Source organism: Bos grunniens, chromosome 17 (assembly GCF_055505025.1).
Source record: "Bos grunniens cultivar Pamir isolate PY7600 chromosome 17, Bosgru_T2T1.0, whole genome shotgun sequence".
Lineage (NCBI taxonomy): Eukaryota > Metazoa > Chordata > Mammalia > Artiodactyla > Bovidae > Bos > Bos grunniens.
The window spans coordinates 72,610,615-72,630,873 of record NC_141181.1 but is presented as its reverse complement, the minus strand read 5'-3'; the positions used below and the strand labels follow the sequence as shown (position 1 = coordinate 72,630,873).

Sequence of the window (20,259 nt, the reverse complement as noted above, 5' to 3'; positions counted from 1 at the left end):
AGGCACAAGCGTTTAGACGTGGCTCTGGGTGCCGTCTTCGCCACCCGCCTCCTGGGCCTCTTTGGAGCCAGCAAGGAGCGCGCGTCTTGCGGGCCTCTCGCACTGTCACCGAGGCCCTCCTCGGCACCAAGGGCAGCAGTGCTGTGAGCACAGGAGCGTGGTGAGCGACGGCTGCTAACCCTCCGTGGTCATGAACACCAGAGAAGTGGGTAAGACCCTGCCTCCCGGGGTCCTGAGCGGCCACGTCACCCACAGGTCCAGACCCGGGTTTCCACACTCCACCTCTAGGCCCTTATGCCTTAGGCCGCCTGTCCCAACACAGAAACCTGGGAAATGGCAAATTCAACTGAAAAACCAGCAGGGATTCCTCCACACTCCTGCAGACAGATGAGCTTGTCCCAGACACGGGTTTAACTGAGAAACTTTAATAGAGAAGCACGTCTGTGACGGGCCGTCGGGGGACCGGGTGCGGGGCTGCGGCCGCGCCCCTTCAGTACTCCTCCCCTTCCTCGGCCTCCGCCTCCACCGAGTCCACGCCCACCTCCTCGTAATCCTTCTCCAGCGCCGCCAGGTCTTCCCGGGCCTCCGAGAACTCGCCCTCCTCCATGCCCTCCCCCACGTACCAGTGCACGAAGGCGCGCTTGGCGTACATGAGGTCGAACTTGTGGTCCAGGCGGGCCCAGGCCTCGGCGATGGCCGTGGTGTTGCTCAGCATGCACACGGCCCGCTGCACCTTGGCCAGGTCTCCCCCCGGGACCACCGTGGGGGGCTGGTAGTTGATGCCCACCTGCCGGAGAAGGACAACATGGTCAAGTGGGGAGTGTGGCCTCGGAAATGGAAGCTTGTTTTTAAAAATGGGGGCCATGGACCCACTTTACATGATGCCCTGTACGAACGGGTACTGTATTTTTCGGCAGTATCTGCCACAGTTTAATACCCTACACTTTCACTTGCTTTTCAGTCTTCTGCATGACTAAAACATCTTGCCACATACACACTTTTATAATGAGAAAACCTAATACAAACATGGAAAAAGATTCCACGAAAATGGTGCACCCCTGAGCAAACGGTTGTTAACATATGAAGTCACACTCAGACTGACAAGTGAGGATTCAACACCATCAGGGGTGAACTTTCTTTCGTGGGGACAGCAGTGTGACCTCCTGTACCTCCCCAGACTGGCCTCTCCTCTGGCTCAGACTCAGCCAGGACGGGAAGCCTGGGCACAGTGCCAGGCACCCCACAGAGTGCTGCCCAGCTGAGAATGCCTTGGGTGGCAGCCTTGCCTTCTCAAGGTCAAAGGGCGGGCACTGAAAGGAAACTCCTCAAGCCAAGAAGAATGGACGAAGACAAGACCTCCCTGGTGGTCCAGATGCTGCGGTTTACTGCAGGGGCCAAGGGCTGACATCTGGCCCAGGGACTAAGATGCCCCCTGCCGGGTGACATGGCGGGAAAAAAAAAAGCTTTCAACCCCAACCTATAACCTAACCTCAGAGGCCTGCAAACATCTATGGAAGGTGTAACTTCGTGGATATTTCCAGATTGGTGAAACCCGTCACATACACTTTATCCCTGAGAGTCACTTTACATGTGTGAGTTGTACACCCTCAGATGGTCCGCGTCAAGGTGTCTTGAAGTGGGGCTCACAGAGGCCAGGTGGGTGCAACAACGTGGTGTGGTCAGAGGCAAGCTCTGACATTTAAAATGGGAAAACGAAGACCCACACATCGCTGCTACTTGTCCTCGTTTTCAATCTACAAAGGCCCTGGAGATGGCAACTCCCAGACACTGAAGGGACCCCTCAGGGCTGAGACGCGGGATCCAGCACTTTAGCTAACGCAGATCGCTTGGGAAAAAGGACTCAACGAGGAGGAGGGCGCAGGGTTAACAAGCCCAGGCGTGGCCAGGCACTTAGCCTGGTGATCAGGGGTCTAAAGTGGGACATTCTGGGACTTGGCTTCAAATTCTGGACGCTCTTCTCTGCGCAGACGTTTCACTGTGACACTGAATTAGTGTGGTTTTGCATGGGAGGCGGCACTCCAAGTCTGGCTTGGAGAAACAGCAGTGAGCCACCCTTGGCCCCACAGAAACTACTGCACGACGAACGGAAGACCCTCTGTACAGAAACAAACGCTGCCTGAGACTCAGTGACAGCTCGTCGCTGAAGTAATGCGGAATCGAAACCCATTGTTTCTATCACAGATGACCCCCCAGACTCTGACCAGGTTCTTGGGCAAGCAGCGGGGGAAAGTGAGGACAGGCAGGCCTGCGGTCAGGGTCTCTGAAAGCTCCCTCCTCCTGTCGCTGCCCCTGAGGCCGTTAGGTTCTAAAAGCTGTCTCAGCCTCTGTCTCTGAAGTGTAAGATGTTAGTAATGTTAGCCCGTGAGCATTATGGATCGGCTGTGAGAAGTAAAGGTACATCAAGTATGGGTCGGGATGGAGGCGTCCAGCACACTGATTACTAACCTTGCTGTCCCTACAGCCCAGCTGCCCTGGAACAGGGGACCCTCCGCGCGGGTCAGCACCCCGCCCCGGGGCCGGCCACGGGCAGAAAGCTGCGCACACGCCCCCGCCCAGCCTACCTTGAACCCGGTCGGGCACCAGTCCACAAACTGGATGGTGCGCTTGGTCTTGATGGTGGCGATGGCCGCGTTGACGTCTTTGGGGACCACGTCCCCCCGGTACAGCATGCAGCAGGCCATGTACTTGCCGTGGCGAGGGTCACACTTGACCATCTGGTTGGCCGGCTCGAAGCAGGCGTTGGTGATCTCGGCCACGGACAGCTGCTCGTGGTAGGCCTTCTCGGCCGAGATGACCGGGGCGTACGTGGCCAGGGGGAAGTGGATGCGGGGGTAGGGTACCAGGTTGGTCTGGAACTCGGTCAGGTCCACGTTGAGGGCGCCGTCGAAGCGCAGGGAGGCCGTGATGGAGGACACGATCTGCCCGATGAGCCGGTTGAGGTTGGTGTACGTGGGCCGCTCGATGTCCAGGTTGCGCCGGCAGATGTCGTAGATGGCCTCGTTGTCCACCATGAAGGCGCAGTCCGAGTGCTCCAGGGTCGTGTGCGTGGTCAGGATGGAGTTGTAGGGCTCCACCACGGCCGTGGAGACCTGGGGCGCCGGGTAGATGGCGAACTCCAGCTTGGACTTCTTGCCGTAGTCCACCGAGAGCCGCTCCATGAGCAGCGACGCGAAGCCCGAGCCGGTGCCGCCCCCGAAGCTGTGGAAGATGAGGAAGCCCTGCAGCCCCGTGCACAGGTCCGCCTGCGGGAGGGAGAGGCGTGAGCCGGGCCGCACGCGCCGCCGAGAGCCGGGCCTGCCCTCCCTGCCGGGAGCCCCCGGGCCCCCGCACCAGTTTGCGGATGCGGTCCAGGACCAGGTCGACGATCTCCTTGCCGATGGTGTAGTGGCCACGGGCGTAGTTGTTGGCCGCGTCCTCCTTCCCGGTGATCAGCTGCTCCGGGTGGAAGAGCTGCCTGTAGGTCCCCGTGCGCACCTCGTCTGCGGGGGACAGCGGCCGGGCTTGGAGGACGCCGGTCCCGCCCCCGTGGCCGGCCCCGGGACCCGGCCGTCTGCAGGCCCGCACCGTTCCTCCCCGGCCTGCGGTCAGGTCTCCCGGGAGAGTCTCCAAGACAGACACGCCCCACCTGCCATTTTCGGCTCCGGGGGCCCATCAACCCAGAAGAAGTCTCAGCGTGGTGGGTTCCCAAAGGACGGGAGTGCCCTGGCGGCTCTGTGGGCACCTCTCGCCCACACCCGCCGCTCCACCCCAGGCATCACTGGGACGGTCCTGCCACTCTGGACGGATGCCAGCCTGACTGCCCCGGGCACCCCCTGTGGCCTGGGTCTCCCGGGCTCCGGGGTGCCTGTCTGTTATCTCCTGGGTGGCCCCTCTCCTCGGAAACTACCTCGGGCTTCTGACCGGGAGGCACCCGGCGAAGGTTCTGGGCTTCCCTTGCCAAGGGGGAGGCTACCTACCGACCACGGTGGGCTCCAGGTCCACGAACACGGCCCTGGGCACGTGCTTGCCGGCCCCGGTCTCGCTGAAGAACGTGTTGAAGGAGTCATCCCCGCCGCCGATGGTCTTGTCGCTGGGCATCTGGCCGTCGGGCTGAATGCCATGCTCCAGGCAGTACAGCTCCCAGCAGGCGTTGCCGATCTGGACGCCCGCCTGCCCCACGTGGATGGAGATGCACTCGCGCTGGAAGCAGAGCAACGAGTGAGGCCTGGCGACACGGCCGTGGTCTCTGCGCGGCACGCAGATCTAACTCAATGTCTGTATGTGCCTCAGAGCGTCTCAGGCTTTCTCAAGCCTTGTTTTCAAGGAGCCTTATGTGACCCTTTAAACCCTGTGAAACCTGGCTTGCTCCGAAGCACCTGAGCTGACAGCGCCAGAATTAGCCAAAAGCCTGCGTGTTTGCTACCATAGGTAAATCAGTTACTTTAAAACTTGCAAGCCATATAATGTCAATGACAAACTCCATGTTATAGCTAGTCACAGTACTTCTCTGAAGAATATAGCAATTTTGATCGTGTCCTGACCAAAGGAGAAGCTGTAATGGAGCCGGGAAAGGCAAAGTGGATAGGACCTAAGTCACCTGCCCCTCTAGGTCTACCCTCTGCTCTCTGTCCAGCTGTGTTCCAGGCTGACTTGTACCCCCTAGCTTCTGGTTGCGTTAGCCCGTGTCAGTCAGCAAGACATGGAGGTTAGAGGAAGGTGTGGCCAGGCTGTCTTGGGTTCCTTTTCAAGGGCACAGACTGTGGGCAATCAGCAGTCGTCAGAAACCCACCCGCTCGGCTCTTTGTAAGCGCTGCCTCTGCTCACTCCTTGAAGCCTAGGATTAATGGCTCCCAGAACGGCACACGCTGGGACACTGCGCTGTCCTCTGGTGGTTTCCTTAAACCCTGCCCCCTTCTTTATAAGTACTATCTTGTAACAGATTGCACTCACAGTACCTATTAAATATTTTGAATGTACCCTCTATTTCCTGCTGGGAATGTAACTCTACATTCCCTAACTGTCTGGCTGATTTTAGACACATCATCTGAACAAATACATAGAGGAGATCAAGTGAGATCTGAGGAGTGCCACTCACCCTAAATTCTAACTTACAGTCCTAGGAGCTTGGTCCTGTTTCTATCACACAAGCACCATATGTCAGAGATGAACGTGAGTCAGCAGTCCCTGCACCTCAGTCCAGAGCGAAGCACTGGGCTCAGGAAAGACCTCCTCCAGTGACACAGCACTCACTCCTCCAGAAGAGACTCTTAACAGCGCCCTGGGAAGGCCTTTGAAATCCACCCAGCCACACGGTCTTCAAACGCACAGCGTTCGCTTTGAATCCAGAACGGCTGTATTTCACAGTACGCCTATGTCACTCTCGCCTGCTCAGCCCCAGTGTGTTCAGGGTCAGCTCTGTGACCCAATGTCTTCATTTACAAAGTGCGGCTGGGGAGCTCCGTGGTCAGTAGAGGCCATGTCCACCTGACTGACTGACAATGAAAGGAATCGCTCGGGGAAATCATTCCTCACTGTCCTCAGAAAGGCAAGCGCACCGCCGTCCTCGCCTGGATCACTGAAGTTTGGTTAATGATATTCCTGTCCCTGGCTCCATTTCCTCTCTCAAAGCTCCCGCAGACCAAATCCTGCGCCCCCGGTTCTCGGTAGATGACCTCCTTCCCGAGCAGGCCCCCCTCAACCTCTGGAGCCCGGCGCTGCCCACTGTCCGCGCCCCGCGAGCTGGACCTGGGACTGCCTGCCTCCTCTGAGCCCTGGGGCCACAAGCCAAGGCGCGCTGGCCGCCGAGGCCCTCGGACGTCGATACTCTCGGGAACTACGGCTCTGCTTTCGCAGTTTCTCTTTCTCAGCCTCTGTTCGGGTCGCCGCGTGATTCACACCAGAAGCCCAAACGGGGCTTGTCCAGCGTTCTCGGTCTGCGCTCCCCTACCAGGAACACGGCCCCCAGGCCTACTGGCCCGCCCGCCCTCCCGCTCCCCCGCTCCGTCCATCCGTACCATGATGAGCTCAACCGCCGCCGCCGCCGGTACACAAACCCCAACCGCTCCTGCAGACGCCGCCGCTCAACTGCCGACGCCAAGCCTCGAGCTCCTTGGACTAGCCCCGCCCACGTCATCGTGGACCCCACGCCGCCACCGCCGCCGCCGATGCCCATTGGTCCAGAGCGCTGCGGGGCGGGGCGGAGTCTAGAATCCCGCTTCTGATTGACTCATACAGGACTCCCGGCTTGTGGTGCGTTCTGATTGGACAAGGGTTTGGCGGGAAGGCTGCGCGCGGGAGGCGGAGCGCGCCCGGTCTCCTTATTCGGTTTCCTCAAACCGGTCCCCGCCCTGCCCCGCCCCGCCCGCACCCTGCAGCAGGCCTGCTCTGGGCTACTCCACCTCACCCCGCAGGTTCTCCGCCCGGGGCCTCCTTGTTAATTGGGGAGGGCGCTGGGCCTTCGTGTAATGACTGGCTTGGTTATTTGCAGGCCCTACAGGGAAGCGGGGGACCGTCCTTTGGCGCTCGGCCCAGCCCTGCGCTCCGACTGTGAGATCCTCTCACCGCCCTGTAGGGCGGAGGGTTGCCAAAGGAGTGCTGCCCAGCATGGGAGCAGGGAGAGCAGGCTCCTGGGGCTCCTCAGGGGCCCTCATCCCGCAGGCCTGGCTCCTGTTACCCTCCGTCGCCTCCTGGCCCCGAGCACCGCCTCAGGTCAGGACGTCGTCGTGGGTGTGGGGGGGCCCTCCTTCCTCAGGCGCCGAGAGTGCAGCAGACTCGAAGCCTGTGCTGCTGGCCTAGTCTTAAGTACGCCTTATTTTTCTGGTTGTAAAAGTAAAACATACTGAGTGTGAAGAGTGGAAAAAGCAAAAAAAAAAAAAAAAGGAAATAAAAGCCATAAAGCCAAAACCTAGAGATAGGCATTGTTAATGTGCCAGGGTTGTTTTGTTTTGGGTCTTTTTTTTTTTTTGCTTTTCTGCTAGTATACACATTTATACATTTTTTCACACGATATGGACCAAACAATGTGTATATATAACAGTTTTTCTCGGAGAAGGCAATGGCACCCCACTCCAGCACTCTTGCCTGGAAAATACCATGGACGGAGGAGCCTGGTGGGCTGCAGTCCATGGGGTCACTGGGAGTCAGACACGACTGAGTGACTTCACTTTCCCTTTTTACTTTCATGCATTGGAGAAGGAAATGGCAACCCACTCCAGTGTTCTTGCCTGGAGAATCCCAGGGACAGGGGAGCCTGGTGGGCTGCCATCTATAGGGTCGCACAGAGTCGGACACTGAGGTGACTGAAGTGGTTGAGCAGCAGCAGCAACAGTTTTTCTGAGATAGAATGTACATATTGGACAAGTCACCCAGTTAAAGTGGTGCAATAAGTGGTCTTTTATGATAAACTTCTTTCACTTAGGGTAGGGTTCATCCATGTTGTCGCACGTGTCATTACTTCCTTCCTTTTTTTCTTAACTGTATGAGACCCAGTTTGCATACCGTACAATTCATCTATTTAAAGTACACAATTCAAATACTTGTAGTATGTTACTGAAGTTGTGCAACCATTACCATAATCAGTTTTAGAACATTTCCATCATCCCAAATTTCACCCTTTTTTGTTGCCAAGTAATATTCCATTGTATAAGCCCACTACACTGTATTTGTCCACTCATCAGTTGGTGGGTGTTTGCGTTCTGTGGATATCATGGATACTGCTGCCATGAACATGTATGTTCTTGTGTGGACATGTTTTCATTTCTCTAGGAGTACAAATTTGGGACCTGAATGAGAACAACGGAACACCCTAACACTGATGTCTCAGTCACTATGAAGGCCAGCTCTGTAGGACTTCCGCCTGGTTGACATGGGGCCTCAGTTGAAAGGCACCTTGAAGTTGAAGTGGCCCGTGGGAGAGAGAAGAAAGTCACACAACACATAGTCACTCAGATGGTGTGAAGATGGCCAGCAGTTCTTTTTTGTACTCCACTCTGCGGGCAGCCATCTTTATGCAAAGCCCTGGAAGAATGACCTTCACTGAACTGGCGAGGTCATCAAACTCTCTGTTCACCTGGATATCCTGAAGAGAAACCCATCACCAGACAGGATGTTATCACTTTCTGAGAACTTGGCCATTTTACACACACAAGGTCTCAAAGAGCCTCATAGGGCATCAGTTTGTCCCCAGTTTGAACGATTGAAACTGTAGACACACCTCTGAACAGGCTTTGACTCAAGCCTGGGTTGAACTAAATCAGAAGGGCAAGGAGCAGTGATTTGTGACTAGACTCTTCATGGTTTGTACTTGGGGATTCTCTCATTTGTCTTTAACCACCTGAGACAAGACTGATATTCTTCCTGCCTTAAAAGGCAAAACTGGAACTTCCTGGGTGGTCCGGTGGCTAAGACTCCACACTGCCAGTAAGGAATTTTTTAAAGGCAAAATGGAGTGAAACAGGGTCTTCATCTCTCGTGCAGCCCCTCAAGCGAACCTCCAGCACTAGGATCCACTCGCGGGCACTACCGGCTGGGAGGAGGGGCTGCCTTTCAAGAGCTGAACCTGCAAATCCAAACATCAGTGAGCATGGGCCTCTGAGCCACCTGTTCTCTCTCTGCCAGTGAAGAACCCAGGCAGGGCTCTGAGGTGAGACCACCACGACACCCCACACAGGGGCAGGAGCGCAGTCAGAGTGGCCAGGTTGGAACTCGGATATGGCCACACCGTATACCTGAGCCAGGCACTCTCTCCAATCCCCACTTCTTTCTTTCTAAAATGGAGAAAGTCATATCCCCCAGGGCTGTTGGGAGGGTCAGAGACAAGGTTTATGAGAAACTCACAGAAAAGTCCAGAAGCTCCAGTGCAGACTGTGGATTAGCCTGGACAGACTTGAGCACACCAGAGCAGCCTTCACTTCGCATGGGATTCCTCGACACCTGAGAAGCACGCAGGTCCCTCAGTGAGGGACGCCAAGCCCAGGCAGCACGAACAATCCCCCATCTCTGTGGATGTGGCTCTGAGATAGTGGGCGGCCCCACTATCTCAGCTCAAAAGTCTCCTCCCTGCGACCTGATGCCTTTGGTGGTGCTGGAACCGGCAATAGTGGAAGGGAGTGGACACTGGCTGCACCCCCAGCCTGCGCCCACTCTGTCAGGAATCAAAGAGACACACGAGACACACCCTACCCTTAAAGAGCTCACTGTTGCAGGGAGGAGAGGAAAGGAAACAGAACAGTGCAGCATGGAGAGTGCTCAGAGACCCCTGCGCTGACCCTCCATGGGAAGGGAAGGGTGGATGGGACGAAACACCCAAGCTGAGCTTTCCAGGCCAGGTGGGTTGAGTTGGGCATTTCAACAAGAAGAGCCACAGGAGCAAAGCAGGGTTGAGAGGTTGTACCGCATGGCTGGGAAACTGCAAGCAGCTTGGGCTGAGAGTCTTTTCATGCTGTTCATGGGGTTCTCAAGGCAAGAACACTGAACTGGTTTGCCGTTCCCTTCTCCAGTGGACCACGTCTTGTCAGAACTCTCTACCATGACCCGTCCATCTTGGGTGGCCCTACATGGCATGGCTTATAGTTTCATTGAGTTAGACAAGGCTGTGGTCCATGTGATCAGTTTGATTAGTTTTCTGTGATTGTGGTTTTCAGTCTGCTCTCTGATGGAGAAGGATAAGAGGCTTATGGAAGCTTCCTGATGGGAGAGACTTGACTGTGGGGGAAACTCTTTTGTTCTGATGGGTGGGGCCATGCTCAGTAAATCTTCAATCCAATTTTCTGTTGATGGCCCCAGCTGTGTTCCCTCCTTGTTTGACAAAAGACTGGTTCCAAACTGGGAAAGGAGTACGTCAAGGCTGTATATTGTCACCCTGCTTATTTAACTTATATGCAGAGTATATCATGAGAAATGCTGGACTGGATGAAGCATAAGCTGGAATCAAGCTTGCCAGGAGAAATATCAATAACCTCAGATATGCAGATGACACCACACATACGGCAGAAAGTGAAGAGGAACTGCAGATCCTCTTGATGAAAGTGAAAGAGGAGAGTGAAAAAGGTGGCTTAAAACTCAACATTCAAAAAACGAAGATTGTGTCATCCGGTCCCATCACTTCATGGCAAATAGATGGGGAAACAGTGGAAAGAGTGACAGACTTTCTTTTCTTGGGCTCCAAAATCACTGCAGATGGCGACTGCAGTCGTGAAATTAAAAGACACTTGCCCCTTAGAAGAAAAGCTATGACCAACCTAGACAGCATATTAAAAAGCAGAGACATTACTTTTCTAGCAAAGTCTAGTCAAAGCTATGGTTTTTCCAGTGGTCACGTATGGATGTGAGAGTTGGACTGTGAAGAAAGCTGAGTGCCGAAGAATTGATGCTTTTGAACTGTGGTGTTGGAGAAGACTCTTGAGAGTCCCTTGGTCTGAGAGGAGATCCAACCAGCCCGTCCTAAAGGAGATCAGTCCTGCATGTTCATTGGAAGGACTGATGCTGAAGCTGAAACCCCAGTACTTTGGCCACCTGATGCAAAGAATTGAGTCATTGGAAAAGACCATGATCCTGGGAAAGATTGAGGGCAGGAGAAGGGTACGACAGAGGATGAGATGGTTGGATGGTATATCACTGACTCAATGGACATGGGTTTGAGCAAGCTCTGGGAGTTGGTGATGGACAGGGAGGCCTGGCATGCTGCAGTCCACGGGGTCGCAAGGAGTTGGACACGACTGAGAGACTGAACTGAACTGGGCTGAGAGTGAAGGGGCTCAAGGTGGGGAGGAGGGCGGGGCTGGCGGAGCGCAGAGCCCATGTGCTGTGAATGAGCAGATGACTAAGCTTGGCGTTGTCCACAGAGATTTAAAGGCGGGACCATTTCCTGTCTAGGAAGATGACCCGATGGCAGACGGGGAGCAGGAGTAGTGGGCAACCCTTCCCCCTCCCCAGAGGGAAGGTGCGGGATGAGGCGGGGTCAGCACTGGGCCCCAGCTGACAGGATGCCAAGGAGCCTCCACCTAGAGGCAGCCCTGTGGGGGGACGGTGAGGTCAGGTTTGACTCCCAGAATCCCGTGCGCCTGTTCTCATCTAGGGGACCGTCCGGCAGGTGGCTAGAAATGGAGACTCAAAGCTTAGAGAGAGGTCTGGGTTTTACTCGGGGGCAAGAGTGAGCCTCAGGCTGGGGAAGTGGGTGCTGCTGGGGGCTCCTGGGCTGCCTGAGGGCCAGGCAGGGATGATGTCCCCAGACCTGCTGGCGCTGTCCTCGGAGCACGTGCAGCTGGCAGAGAGGTCCTGGAGGGCCTGCTCTGGCCTCCTTTTACTGCCTTCTGCTCTCGGTGGTTGGCCACATCCTCCCCACTGGAGAAGGAACACCTGCATGGCCCCTCGGTTCCAGCAAGGCCAGGGGGAGGTGAGGGGAAGCCCGGTGGGCCTGGGGGTAGTCCGAAGGAATTTGTGGGCCAGGCCAGAGATGGGTGAGTGGATGACGAGGTTGCAGGAGGAAGCCGGGCACCCCCTCCCCCGTGTGCCCGCAGGCACCAGGCTGAGATGTGGTGGGGAGGGCGCTGTGTGGGCAGGCACAGGCAGGTCTGTGCCGGGGCCTCCCCCATCAGGCTGGCACTCACAGCAAGAATCCTCAGTGTCTGGTTGACTCGCAGGCCCAGGCCCAGGCTCAGGGCTCCCGCCGCAGAGATGCGGTTGTTGCTGCAACAGAAAGGCGTGTGCCTTGCTCTGCCTTGCAGGCAGCTGTGCAGAGCCACATTGCCCCAGGGCCGCGGCTGGAGCTGCTGGTGCAACCCCCAGGTCCAGCCTCCAAGCACTCCCAGGGGGGCCCCGGGCAAGTCATTGTGTAGACACTTCAATGGAGTCTCCAGTGTTCAGGGTCCAGCAGACATGCCTAGAGAGTTGTTCCCTGCCAACTCCACTCCCCAGTGGAGACCGGCTGCTGCTCCCGGGCCCTCAGCGCTCAGCAAGTGCTCCCTCACGTCCTGCACCCTGGCTCTGTCCCCACGACAGCCACCCAGCCCCCTCCCCACCTCCTGCTCCAGGGCCCCTCACTGCTCTTGGCTACTTTGTCTCCAGGCCAGCCCCACTTCCCTCTATCTTCTCAGACCCCAGCTTCCCCCACCAGGAGGGGAAAATGGGTAGGATGGAGCAGATGCCTGTGCCAATGGCGGACAGCCCATGACCTGTCTGACCCCCACCTCCTCCCTTCCCTCTGGTGTTCCCAGGAAGCCTGGGACCCTGCCTGGGCTTGGAGGAGCAGCCCAGCCATGGCAGGCCCCCAGCAGCCACGTGCTGGACAGAGCACAAACCCCTCCTGAAAGGGAGGAGCACGCACGTGGAGCGCCACGCCCGCACCAGCTCTGCTGAAGAGGTTTACATGCTACACCTCCCACCCCCCAGCCACGCGGTAGGAATTACGAGTCCCCAGGTACAAAGGATGGGCTTCTCTAGTGGCTCAGAGGGTAAAGGATCTGCCTGCAATGCAGGAGACCCAGGTTCAGTCCCTGGGTTGGGAAGATCCCCGGGAGGAGGGCATGGCAACCCACTCCAGTATTCTGGCCTGGAGAATCCCATGGACAGAGGAGGCTGGCAGACTACAGTCCATAGGGTCACAAAGCATCGGACACGATTGAGGGACTAACACTTTCACGTAGCAAGGATGAACTTGAGTGAGGGGGACAGAGCGGCATGCCCTGGGACTGTGACAGGTTCCAGCCCTGAGGGTGAACAGCAGCAGGAGGAGCCCCAGTCCCTGGGTGGCGGGGGGCCTGGGGGCGGGGACGGGGGCCCCCTGCTCTCACCTCATGTAGAGCTCCTCCAGCACGTTGTTGGTCTTGAGCGCCTCCCCCACCGCGGAGGCTCCAGAATCCCCACAGCCATTGTACGAGATGTCCAGGACCCTCAGGAAGATGTTTGCCTGGGACACAAAGAAGCGACCCCACGGGACCACACGTGCGATGGAGGAAGCCAGGCCCCAGGACAGCTGAGGACAGGAGCCCCAGCCTCCGAGCCCAGGACAGCGGAGGAGCAGAGTGTGGACCGGGAGTAGAAGACCACAGAGGTTGCAGGGGAGAGCCCTGGGCTTGGGCAGTGGTGACCAGTAGAGGGTGGGCACCGATGTGAGTGAGCCTCAGAGTGAGCGGTCTGCCCTGGGGCCACAGGCCCCAGAGACGCTGTGACGGGGACCCCTCCCGGGCAGGGACCCCAAGGCACAGAGCATCCCAGGGCCCAAGGAGGATGCCAGTGAAGGACTGTTGGATGAAATGTGCCCGGAGGACTGTGATGGGGAGAAGTGGGGAGCCCGTGGGTGCCCAGCTTGTGGGGCGGGACCCCGGTCAGCCTTGTCGGAGGGCAAGGCCGTGCTGCCATTTCCCGAGGAGGATCATGCAGAGGCAGCTGCCCCCAGGGGCATCACGGGGCCCTGTGCCCCCCATTCCCCAGGTGTTGGGACCAGGGAACAGGCAGAGCATGTGAGAGGGTGTGCAGGGGTCCTGGGGCCCAGGGCTGTCATCTCAGGCAAGCATCTGCCCAGCGGTGAGTGTGCATCACTGGACCAACGGTGTCCCCCAACCCGAGTGTCCGTGACGTCTCTGGAGGCGTGCGTCTCCAGCTGTGGACGCCTCACTCAGCGACCTGAGAGTCGGTGCAGGGAGACCAAACTGTCGTCGTTAAATAGAGCCAGGGAAACTGAAGTCACCTGAAGAAACATCCTCTAAGCGCTGCTGGACAGATCCAAGCCTCCTTTCTTCCTTTTCTTTTTTTATTTTTATTTTTTTTTTGACTGTACCATGAGGCATGTAGGATCTGGTTCCCCAACCAGGAATTGAGCCTGTGCCCCCTGAAGTGAGAGCACATAGTCTTAGCTACTGGACTGCCAGGGAAGTCCCTAAGGCTCATTTCTGAAGAGCTGCAAGAGATGGGGGCTGGTGGCTGGGAGACCCAGCCCCGAAGGAGGCCAGAGGGGCTTGCTGGGCGGGGCCTCGTACCTCCAGTCCTCTGGCGATGGCTATGGCTCCCAGGCCTCGCAAGTGATTCCAGCTCACGTTGAGCTCCATGAGTCCTGTGTTTTCTGCCAGGGCTGGTCCAAGCGTCTCCCCTTCAGAAACACCACAACAGACTTTCTTATTCACTCTGATCATTCCTTCAAGAACTGATAGTGATACCCGCTGTGGGCCAGGGCCTCTGCTGTGCACGCGTGTCAGGGCATCTAGCCCCACATGGGCCTGCCCTGCCCTCAAGGCATTCAGATTTAATAGAGAAGCTATAAACACACATCTGTGGGATGTGAGCTATCCAACCACAAACAGGGAGGCTTGGGGACAGACTGGGGGCTAACCCTGCCTTGGGGGGGGGTCAGAAAAGCGGAGAGAGCCTTGAAGATGAAGGGACACCCTATGCACCCATGGAGAGCGAATGTGGGGGGAGAAGGGGGGACAGGGAGCCCAGGGCTCATGGAAACACACACAGGCCTGGCGCTGGGCCCCCAGGTGAGGCTGTGAGGGGACGTAGGAGAGATGGGCACTAGAGAGATGCTTTAAGGAGAGACAAGGTTATGGTGGGTGGGGGCGGGAACCAGAGGTCAGGGGGCCCATTGGGTGGCTTGTGCCACCGTCTGCGCAGGAGGTGACGGTCAGCGCGGCTGTGGTAGAGAGCAGGCAGCGGGGTAGAAGAGGAGAGGACTTCCCTGGTGTGGACCAGGGCTCCCAAGGCAGGGGGCCCGGGTCGGATCCTGGGTCAGGGAGCTAGGTCACACGTGCTGCAGCTGAAGAGCCTGCGTGCCACAGCTGGGACCTAGTGCAGCAAAGAAATAAGTAGTGAAGTGGAAGTCACTCAGTCGTGTCCGACTCTCTGCAACCCCATGGACTGCAGCCCACCAGGCTCCTCTGCCCAAGGGATTCTCCAGGCAAGAAAACTGGAGTGGGTTGCCATGCCCTTCTCCAAATAAATAAGTGAATATTAAAAAGAGAGGGAAAAAAGGAAAGGAAAGAGCAGGGCTGGGTGGGTAAGAAACCCGAGAGCTATTTCACATGTAAGATGGGCAGAAGCCCTGCCCACCCTCTCTGCCAAGTCTGGGCTCAGCGGGTCTGACCTGCTCCTGGTTCTCAGTTCCGGCTGCCCCTGCTCCCCCACCCCACCCCCATGTGCAACTGCTGACGCCCTTCTTTACCTGGGGAACAGTGCCTCATTCCTGGCCGCGAAGCCTTGCTTACTCAGCCAGGCCAGGTCGGACCACCTCGGACCCCTTGTCTGCTCTGTGTCCATCCTTCCAGGCTCTGAGTGTTAGACCTCCCTGCCTGGCCCCTCTCCCTGGTGCCGCACCCAGCACAGAGCAGAAGGCTCGGCGGCCAGGTCCGCAGACGTGGCAGCACCTTGGAGAGCTCCCTGCAGGGCTGCTAGGACTCCTGGCGCCTCCCTGAGATCCAGACCCCCCACTTTCGTCCAGCACCAGGTCTGACAGCCACAGGGTCTCAGACACATCCAGGGCTGGGAGAGGCAGGCGGCGGTGGCACCCGCTTTGGCGGGAACCCCCTTCTCTGCTGAGCAGCGGAAGGGTGAGCAGGACCTACAGCTGTGAATAAGCCTTCTGTGGTCCCGGTTCGTGTTCTTCACGACCCCCGCAGCCACCCCACAAGGTCCGTGCTACCCTGGCCTCGGGTCAGGTGGGGAGGCTGAGATCCCTCAGGGAGGCGGGTCCACCCACAGACCCTCATGTGCCGTGCAGCCTTCAAAGGGCCTCGAGTCCCAAGCCCCTCCGACCTCACTGCCTGTCTGGTGCTGACCCAAAGGGTCACCTAGACTTACTTTGTTGAAAGCCTGAAGTGAGCTTTTCTTTTAATTTGCCTGTTCCCACAGTAGTTTTCTTAGAAGGCAGACTGTCTGTCTCACAGTTGAACTCTAGGACTGATTCTCCCACGGTGAGGCTAGCGCCATTCACTCACGCTCAGAAGGCAGAGCAGTGATTCCTGAACTTTCTGGATCAGGCGAATCTCCTGGGGCAGCTGTTACAATGCAGGTGCACAGGCATGCCCCCCAAGAGGATTCAGAGGCCCAGCAGATCCCAGGCCACGAATCTGTATTCCTAACCCAGGGTCCCGAGGGATTTTTTTTTTAATTTTAAAAAATGTTTTAAATTGTATTTGTCTGCACTAGGTCTTAGTTGAAACATATGAGATCTGGTTCCCTGACCAAGGATCAAACCCAGGGCCCCCACATTGGGGACGCAGAGTCCTAGCCACTGGACCTTCAGGGAAGGCCCCCAGGTGACTCTCAGAATTGACTGGGTGTATGCTCCTGGCAGGGCGGCCAGCCCGTGCAGAGGCCCTGGGGCATGGGAGAAGGTGCTGAGACGAGGGCGTCCCACTGATGTCTCCCACCGCACTTGGAGCAACGTCCTCACGTCCCGCCTTGATGTGGGCCCTGCAGCCCCTCTGCCGCTTCGTCCCACGCCGGGCCCCTCTCTCCTGGCTCAGTAGCCCAGCCACCCTGGTGTCTGTCTGTCTCTCTGGGAAATGGTTCCTCTGCTTGAAATGCTCTCCCTCTGGTCTTGCCATGACTGACTTCTCTGTCCTGCACACTTCAGCTTAAACGTCACCTCCTCACAGAGTCCTCCCCGGTGGTCACCTCTCTGAAGTAGTGGGGGGGAGTCCATTCTTCTCCAGAATCCTGCCCTGCTTCTTTCTTTTGTAGCACCAATAATTATGGAGGGTAATCCTGTTAACATGTGTCCCGTGAAGGCATGCTTGCTAATTTGCTTCAGTCGTGTCTGACTCTCTGCAACCCCATGGACTGTAGCCCACCAGGCTCTCTGTGGGATTCTCCAGGGAAGAACACTGGAGTGGATTGCCATGCCCTCCTCCAGGGGGTCTCTCTGACCCAAGGATTGAACCTGAGTCTCTCGCATCTGCATCGGCAAACAGGTTCTTTATCATTAGCACCATCGGGGAGGCCCTCCGTGAGGGCAAGGGCTTTGTTGAGTTCATGGTTGGATCCCTAGTGGCTGTCAGGGCCCACAGGCAGTGCTGGGCAGAGAAATATCTGGGGAATGGACTGAGAGTCCCGGGGTGGGGGTGGGGGTGGGGGTGCAGGAACAGGAGCCGGGCACGGCTGCTCCGAGTGGTCCTGCCTACCTCCGCCCACCCTGCCCCAGGAAGACGGTCAAGAGCACCACTGTGGTGACCCTGGCTGGTGGCCCGATGGTACCTGCTTGGTCATTCAGCTGGTTGTAGCTCAGGTCCAGGGACTTCAGGCCCGTGTGGGCCAGCAGGAGCTCAGCCAGGCACTGGGCTGCCTGCTCTTCCAGGCCGTTCCCTGCCAGCTGCAGCCTCTGCACAGCCGGGCTCACCGCCAGGGCGGCACAGATGGCCTGGGCTCCCTCCGCTCCCAGGCGGTTCTCCGACAGGTCCACATCTGGGGGCCAGAACCAGTCCTCAGGGACGGGCTCCAGAGCCAGGCCCCACCCCTTCCATCCCCCACAGCTGCCCAGCCTGTCCCGGCATGGGGGACTTAGTGGCCGGACTGTCCTGGGGTGGGTGGTGAGTCTGCCCCCATCAGCTGGGTCCCCTGCGGCCCCAGGCAGCTCCCCAGAGCCCCCTCCCCAGTCCATGTATCCACAAGCTTTGTCGGGGGGCTAACGCCGCCTACTCTGCAGGGCTGTAATGTAGATGCACCCAGCCCCACAGAGGGTGATTCACTCCTGGCAGCCATGTGGCTCACCCGTGGAAGCCCCACTGCCACGTTTCCGGGGACTGGCAGTGACACCTAATTGGCCTCGCATGGAGGGCTTACGTGAGCAGACACTCTGCGGAGTGTATGTCCCCACGTCTCCAAGGGCTGAGTGTTGAAAACTGAGGCTCAGGGAGACCCTTGCCCAGGGTCTCCCTGCCCTTCCGTGGCAGAGGCGGCATCTAGGTCCAGCCCCTCTCGTCTTGCCCTGCCTGGCCCCTGCCCGTCTGCCCCCTGCCTCTCTGCATCCAGGCACTGGGAGGGCACCACACACAGTGGGTGCTGGCTGGCCGAAGACAGTGGAGGAGGCCCCACAACTCCGGGTGCCCCGCAGAGGGCCTGGCCCCACCCCACCCTCCCCACCCTGTGATGAAGCCCTGCCCCCCAGCAGCAGCAGCAGCTGGGAGCGGGGTGGGAAGGCCCCGTGTTGGGTAGCCCAGCCCTACCCCAGGCTCAGAACCTACCACAGATACTGCAGCTTCTGCTCAGAGCGCCCGCCAGGGCCTCTGCACCAGCCCCACAGAGTCCATTGTCCCGAAGGTCCAGCCGCTTGATGCAGGGATTGGAGGTCAGTGCATGGGCCAGAGCCCGGGCCCCCTGGGACAGAGAGGGACCTAAGGGGCCTGGTCCTTCCCAGGGCCGCAGACATGGCAGGGCACTCCCTGGGCTCTGCCTGCGGGGCTCAGCCTGCTCAGTTCATTCCCACAGGCCCAGGGATGCCGGCTTCTCCTTCTTGGTCTCCCCAGGAGCTTAACCCAACAAATCAGGGGTGCTTTGCAGGCCCTGCCGGAGAAGGCAATGGCACTCCACTCCAGTACTCTTGCCTGGCAAATCCCATGGATGGAGGAGCCTGGAAGGCTGCAGTCCACGGGGTCGCTAAGAGTCAGGCACAACTGAGCGACTTCACTTTCACTTTTCACTTTCATGCATTGGAGAAGGAAATGGCAACCCACTCCAGTGTTCTTGCCTGGAGAATCCCGGGAACGGGGGAGCCTGGTGGGCTGCCGTCTATGGGGTCACACAGAGTCGGACATGACTGAAGTGACTTAGCAGCAGCTGCAGGCCCCACAGTCCTTGTACTGAACTCTGTCGTAACCCCGATCCCACCTGTCACTCAGTGTGGGGGCTGGGACATGCCTGGGACCCCGAGTAGGGCTGGGGGAGTGTGGGGCAGTGGGCTCAGGAAGGGACCCCTCCCAAGGCTGCTGCCTCCCGGGTCCTCATCCTCCAAGCCTGCACGAGGGTTCCTCCCGGGGTACCTGGGGCCCCAGGCCACGGTGCCGCAGGCTGAGCTCTGGGGCGCTCCCTTGGCGCAGAAAGCAGGAGGCGGGCACGACGCTATAGGCCCGGCAGGACCTCAGGTAGAGGGTGTCCTTGCCCAGCTCGCCAGGCTTGCGGGCACCTGATGGGAGATGGGGATCATGTGGCTCCCTCCCGGCCGGCCCCACTGCCCAGCCCCACTGCCCAGCCTGGTCTCCCCTCTGGAGGCGTTTCCTCCTGTGCTGGCGGGGACCGCGGCCCCACGTGCACTCCAGGCCGCTTGTGTAGCTGGTCCTGGCCCTCCCCTCCCCGTCCACCCCCTGGGACCCCGCAGTGTACGCTGTCTCTTCCACCGGACTGCAGACACAGGGCTGTGGTAACCTCTTATGGGGGAGGAAACTGAAACAATTCTAAGTTCCCACCTCCATTCCTTTAGTTTTTTTTCTGATGGCCCGGGTGAGACAGCCCTTCTTACACTGTTTGGGGTGTGGGGGGGTGCCTCTTAACCTCATTCTGGAAGCCTATTCTAAGGATGGGACGCCAGGAGCATGGTGGGGAAGGCACAGGGCGAGAGCCGCCCCCAGCCCCATGGAGGGGTGCGCTCCTGCCGGACGGGGTCCCCTGCCTACGCGGCCCCAGCCTGCCCCCCACCCCCTGCCAGTAGGCACCTTCTGTCTCCTGGTCAGAGTCCGAATCCGCGTCCAGACCCTTCTTGGCCTCCCGGACCCCAGCAGGACACCCAGAAGCCGCCGCTGCCCCTTCCTCCTGGCCTTCCTTCTCCCCAGGCTCCTGGAGGGGACCCCTCATGGTTACGCCCACTCTGCAATCGCGGCCACAGAGCGGGGATGCGAGGGACTGCAGCGGAGCGCGGCCCGGGGATGGGATGGGCCCTCCGGCGCATTGGCCAATCTGATGGGGCGCTTGTCCGCTGCAGCCAATAGGGACGCCTCCCCGGCAGCGGTTGCCTAGGTGACTCCAAGTTGTTGGTTGCTGCGGACGCCGCCGCCAAGAGCGCGCGCTGACCTTGGCTCGCTCGCAACCAGGACTGATCGGCGCGAGGCAGGCTTGCCTCCTCGTAGTCGTCTTTCCACTCGGGAGCCTGGGGCAGCTTCTCGGGGCGTCGCACAGAGGGCTAGGGGGCCCGGCAGGGCTCGGCTGACTGCTTTCTGCAGCCAGGACCCCACTCCCACCCTGTGGGTCCAGCGCTCACTCACTCCCTAGCAGTTGCCTGTGTTTCTCTCTCCACCCGGGACGCCCTCCGCAGCGCTGCTTGCTGAGCTTCAGGTCTGC

The 20,259-nt window shown here is 58.6% G+C and overlaps 2 protein-coding genes across 11 annotated transcripts; both read right to left on the bottom strand.

Annotated features, from left to right (window-relative positions):
* Positions 1-409: 409 nt before the first annotated feature.
* Positions 410-6,086, bottom strand: LOC147355907 (tubulin alpha-3 chain). The gene is made up of 5 exons (XM_086349161.1): positions 6,015-6,086; positions 3,978-4,200; positions 3,352-3,500; positions 2,583-3,263; positions 410-787 (listed from the first exon to the last, which is right to left on the bottom strand). The coding sequence occupies exons 1-5, from the start codon at positions 6,015-6,017 to the stop codon at positions 491-493; spliced, it is 1,353 nt and encodes a 450-aa protein (XP_086205287.1). The 5' UTR covers positions 6,018-6,086; the 3' UTR covers positions 410-490.
* Positions 6,087-7,368: 1,282 nt separating this feature from the next.
* LRRC74B (leucine rich repeat containing 74B) lies at positions 7,369-20,259 on the bottom strand. 10 transcript variants are annotated; one of them, XM_086349157.1, is made up of 10 exons: positions 19,638-20,259; positions 18,969-19,111; positions 18,174-18,306; positions 17,188-17,394; positions 13,974-14,083; positions 12,789-12,904; positions 11,607-11,685; positions 11,231-11,340; positions 8,836-8,931; positions 7,369-8,557 (listed from the first exon to the last, which is right to left on the bottom strand). In XM_086349157.1, exons 1-10 carry the CDS (start codon positions 19,774-19,776, stop codon positions 8,545-8,547), a joined length of 1,146 nt encoding a protein of 381 aa, XP_086205283.1. In that variant the 5' UTR covers positions 19,777-20,259; the 3' UTR covers positions 7,369-8,544. The 10 variants fall into 10 exon arrangements, 8 of the variants coding, with proteins under 8 accessions (XP_086205283.1, XP_086205285.1, XP_086205282.1 ...); XM_086349158.1 differs by having other exon boundaries at positions 7,949-8,077; XM_086349159.1 differs by lacking the exon at positions 11,231-11,340.

Bases quoted from the DNA above. Each gene is read 5' to 3' on its own strand.
- LOC147355907 (XM_086349161.1), bottom strand. The intron at 3,501-3,977 runs GTAGGTAGCCTC...TGTCCCCCGCAG, and splicing joins CCTGGAGCCCACCGTGGTCG to ACGAGGTGCGCACGGGGACC. The intron at 788-2,582 runs GTAGGCTGGGCG...CTTCTCCGGCAG, and splicing joins GGTGCCCGACCGGGTTCAAG to GTGGGCATCAACTACCAGCC.
- LRRC74B (XM_086349152.1), bottom strand. From the start codon at position 19,776: ATGAGGGGTCCCCTCCAGGAGCCTGGGGAGAAGGAAGGCCAGGAGGAA. The intron at 17,395-18,173 runs GTAGGTTCTGAG...TCTGGCCCCCAG, and splicing joins CAGAAGCTGCAGTATCTGTG to ATGTGGACCTGTCGGAGAAC. The intron at 11,686-12,788 runs GTGAGAGCAGGG...TTTCTGTTGCAG, and splicing joins CTGGAGGAGCTCTACATGAG to CAACAACCGCATCTCTGCGG.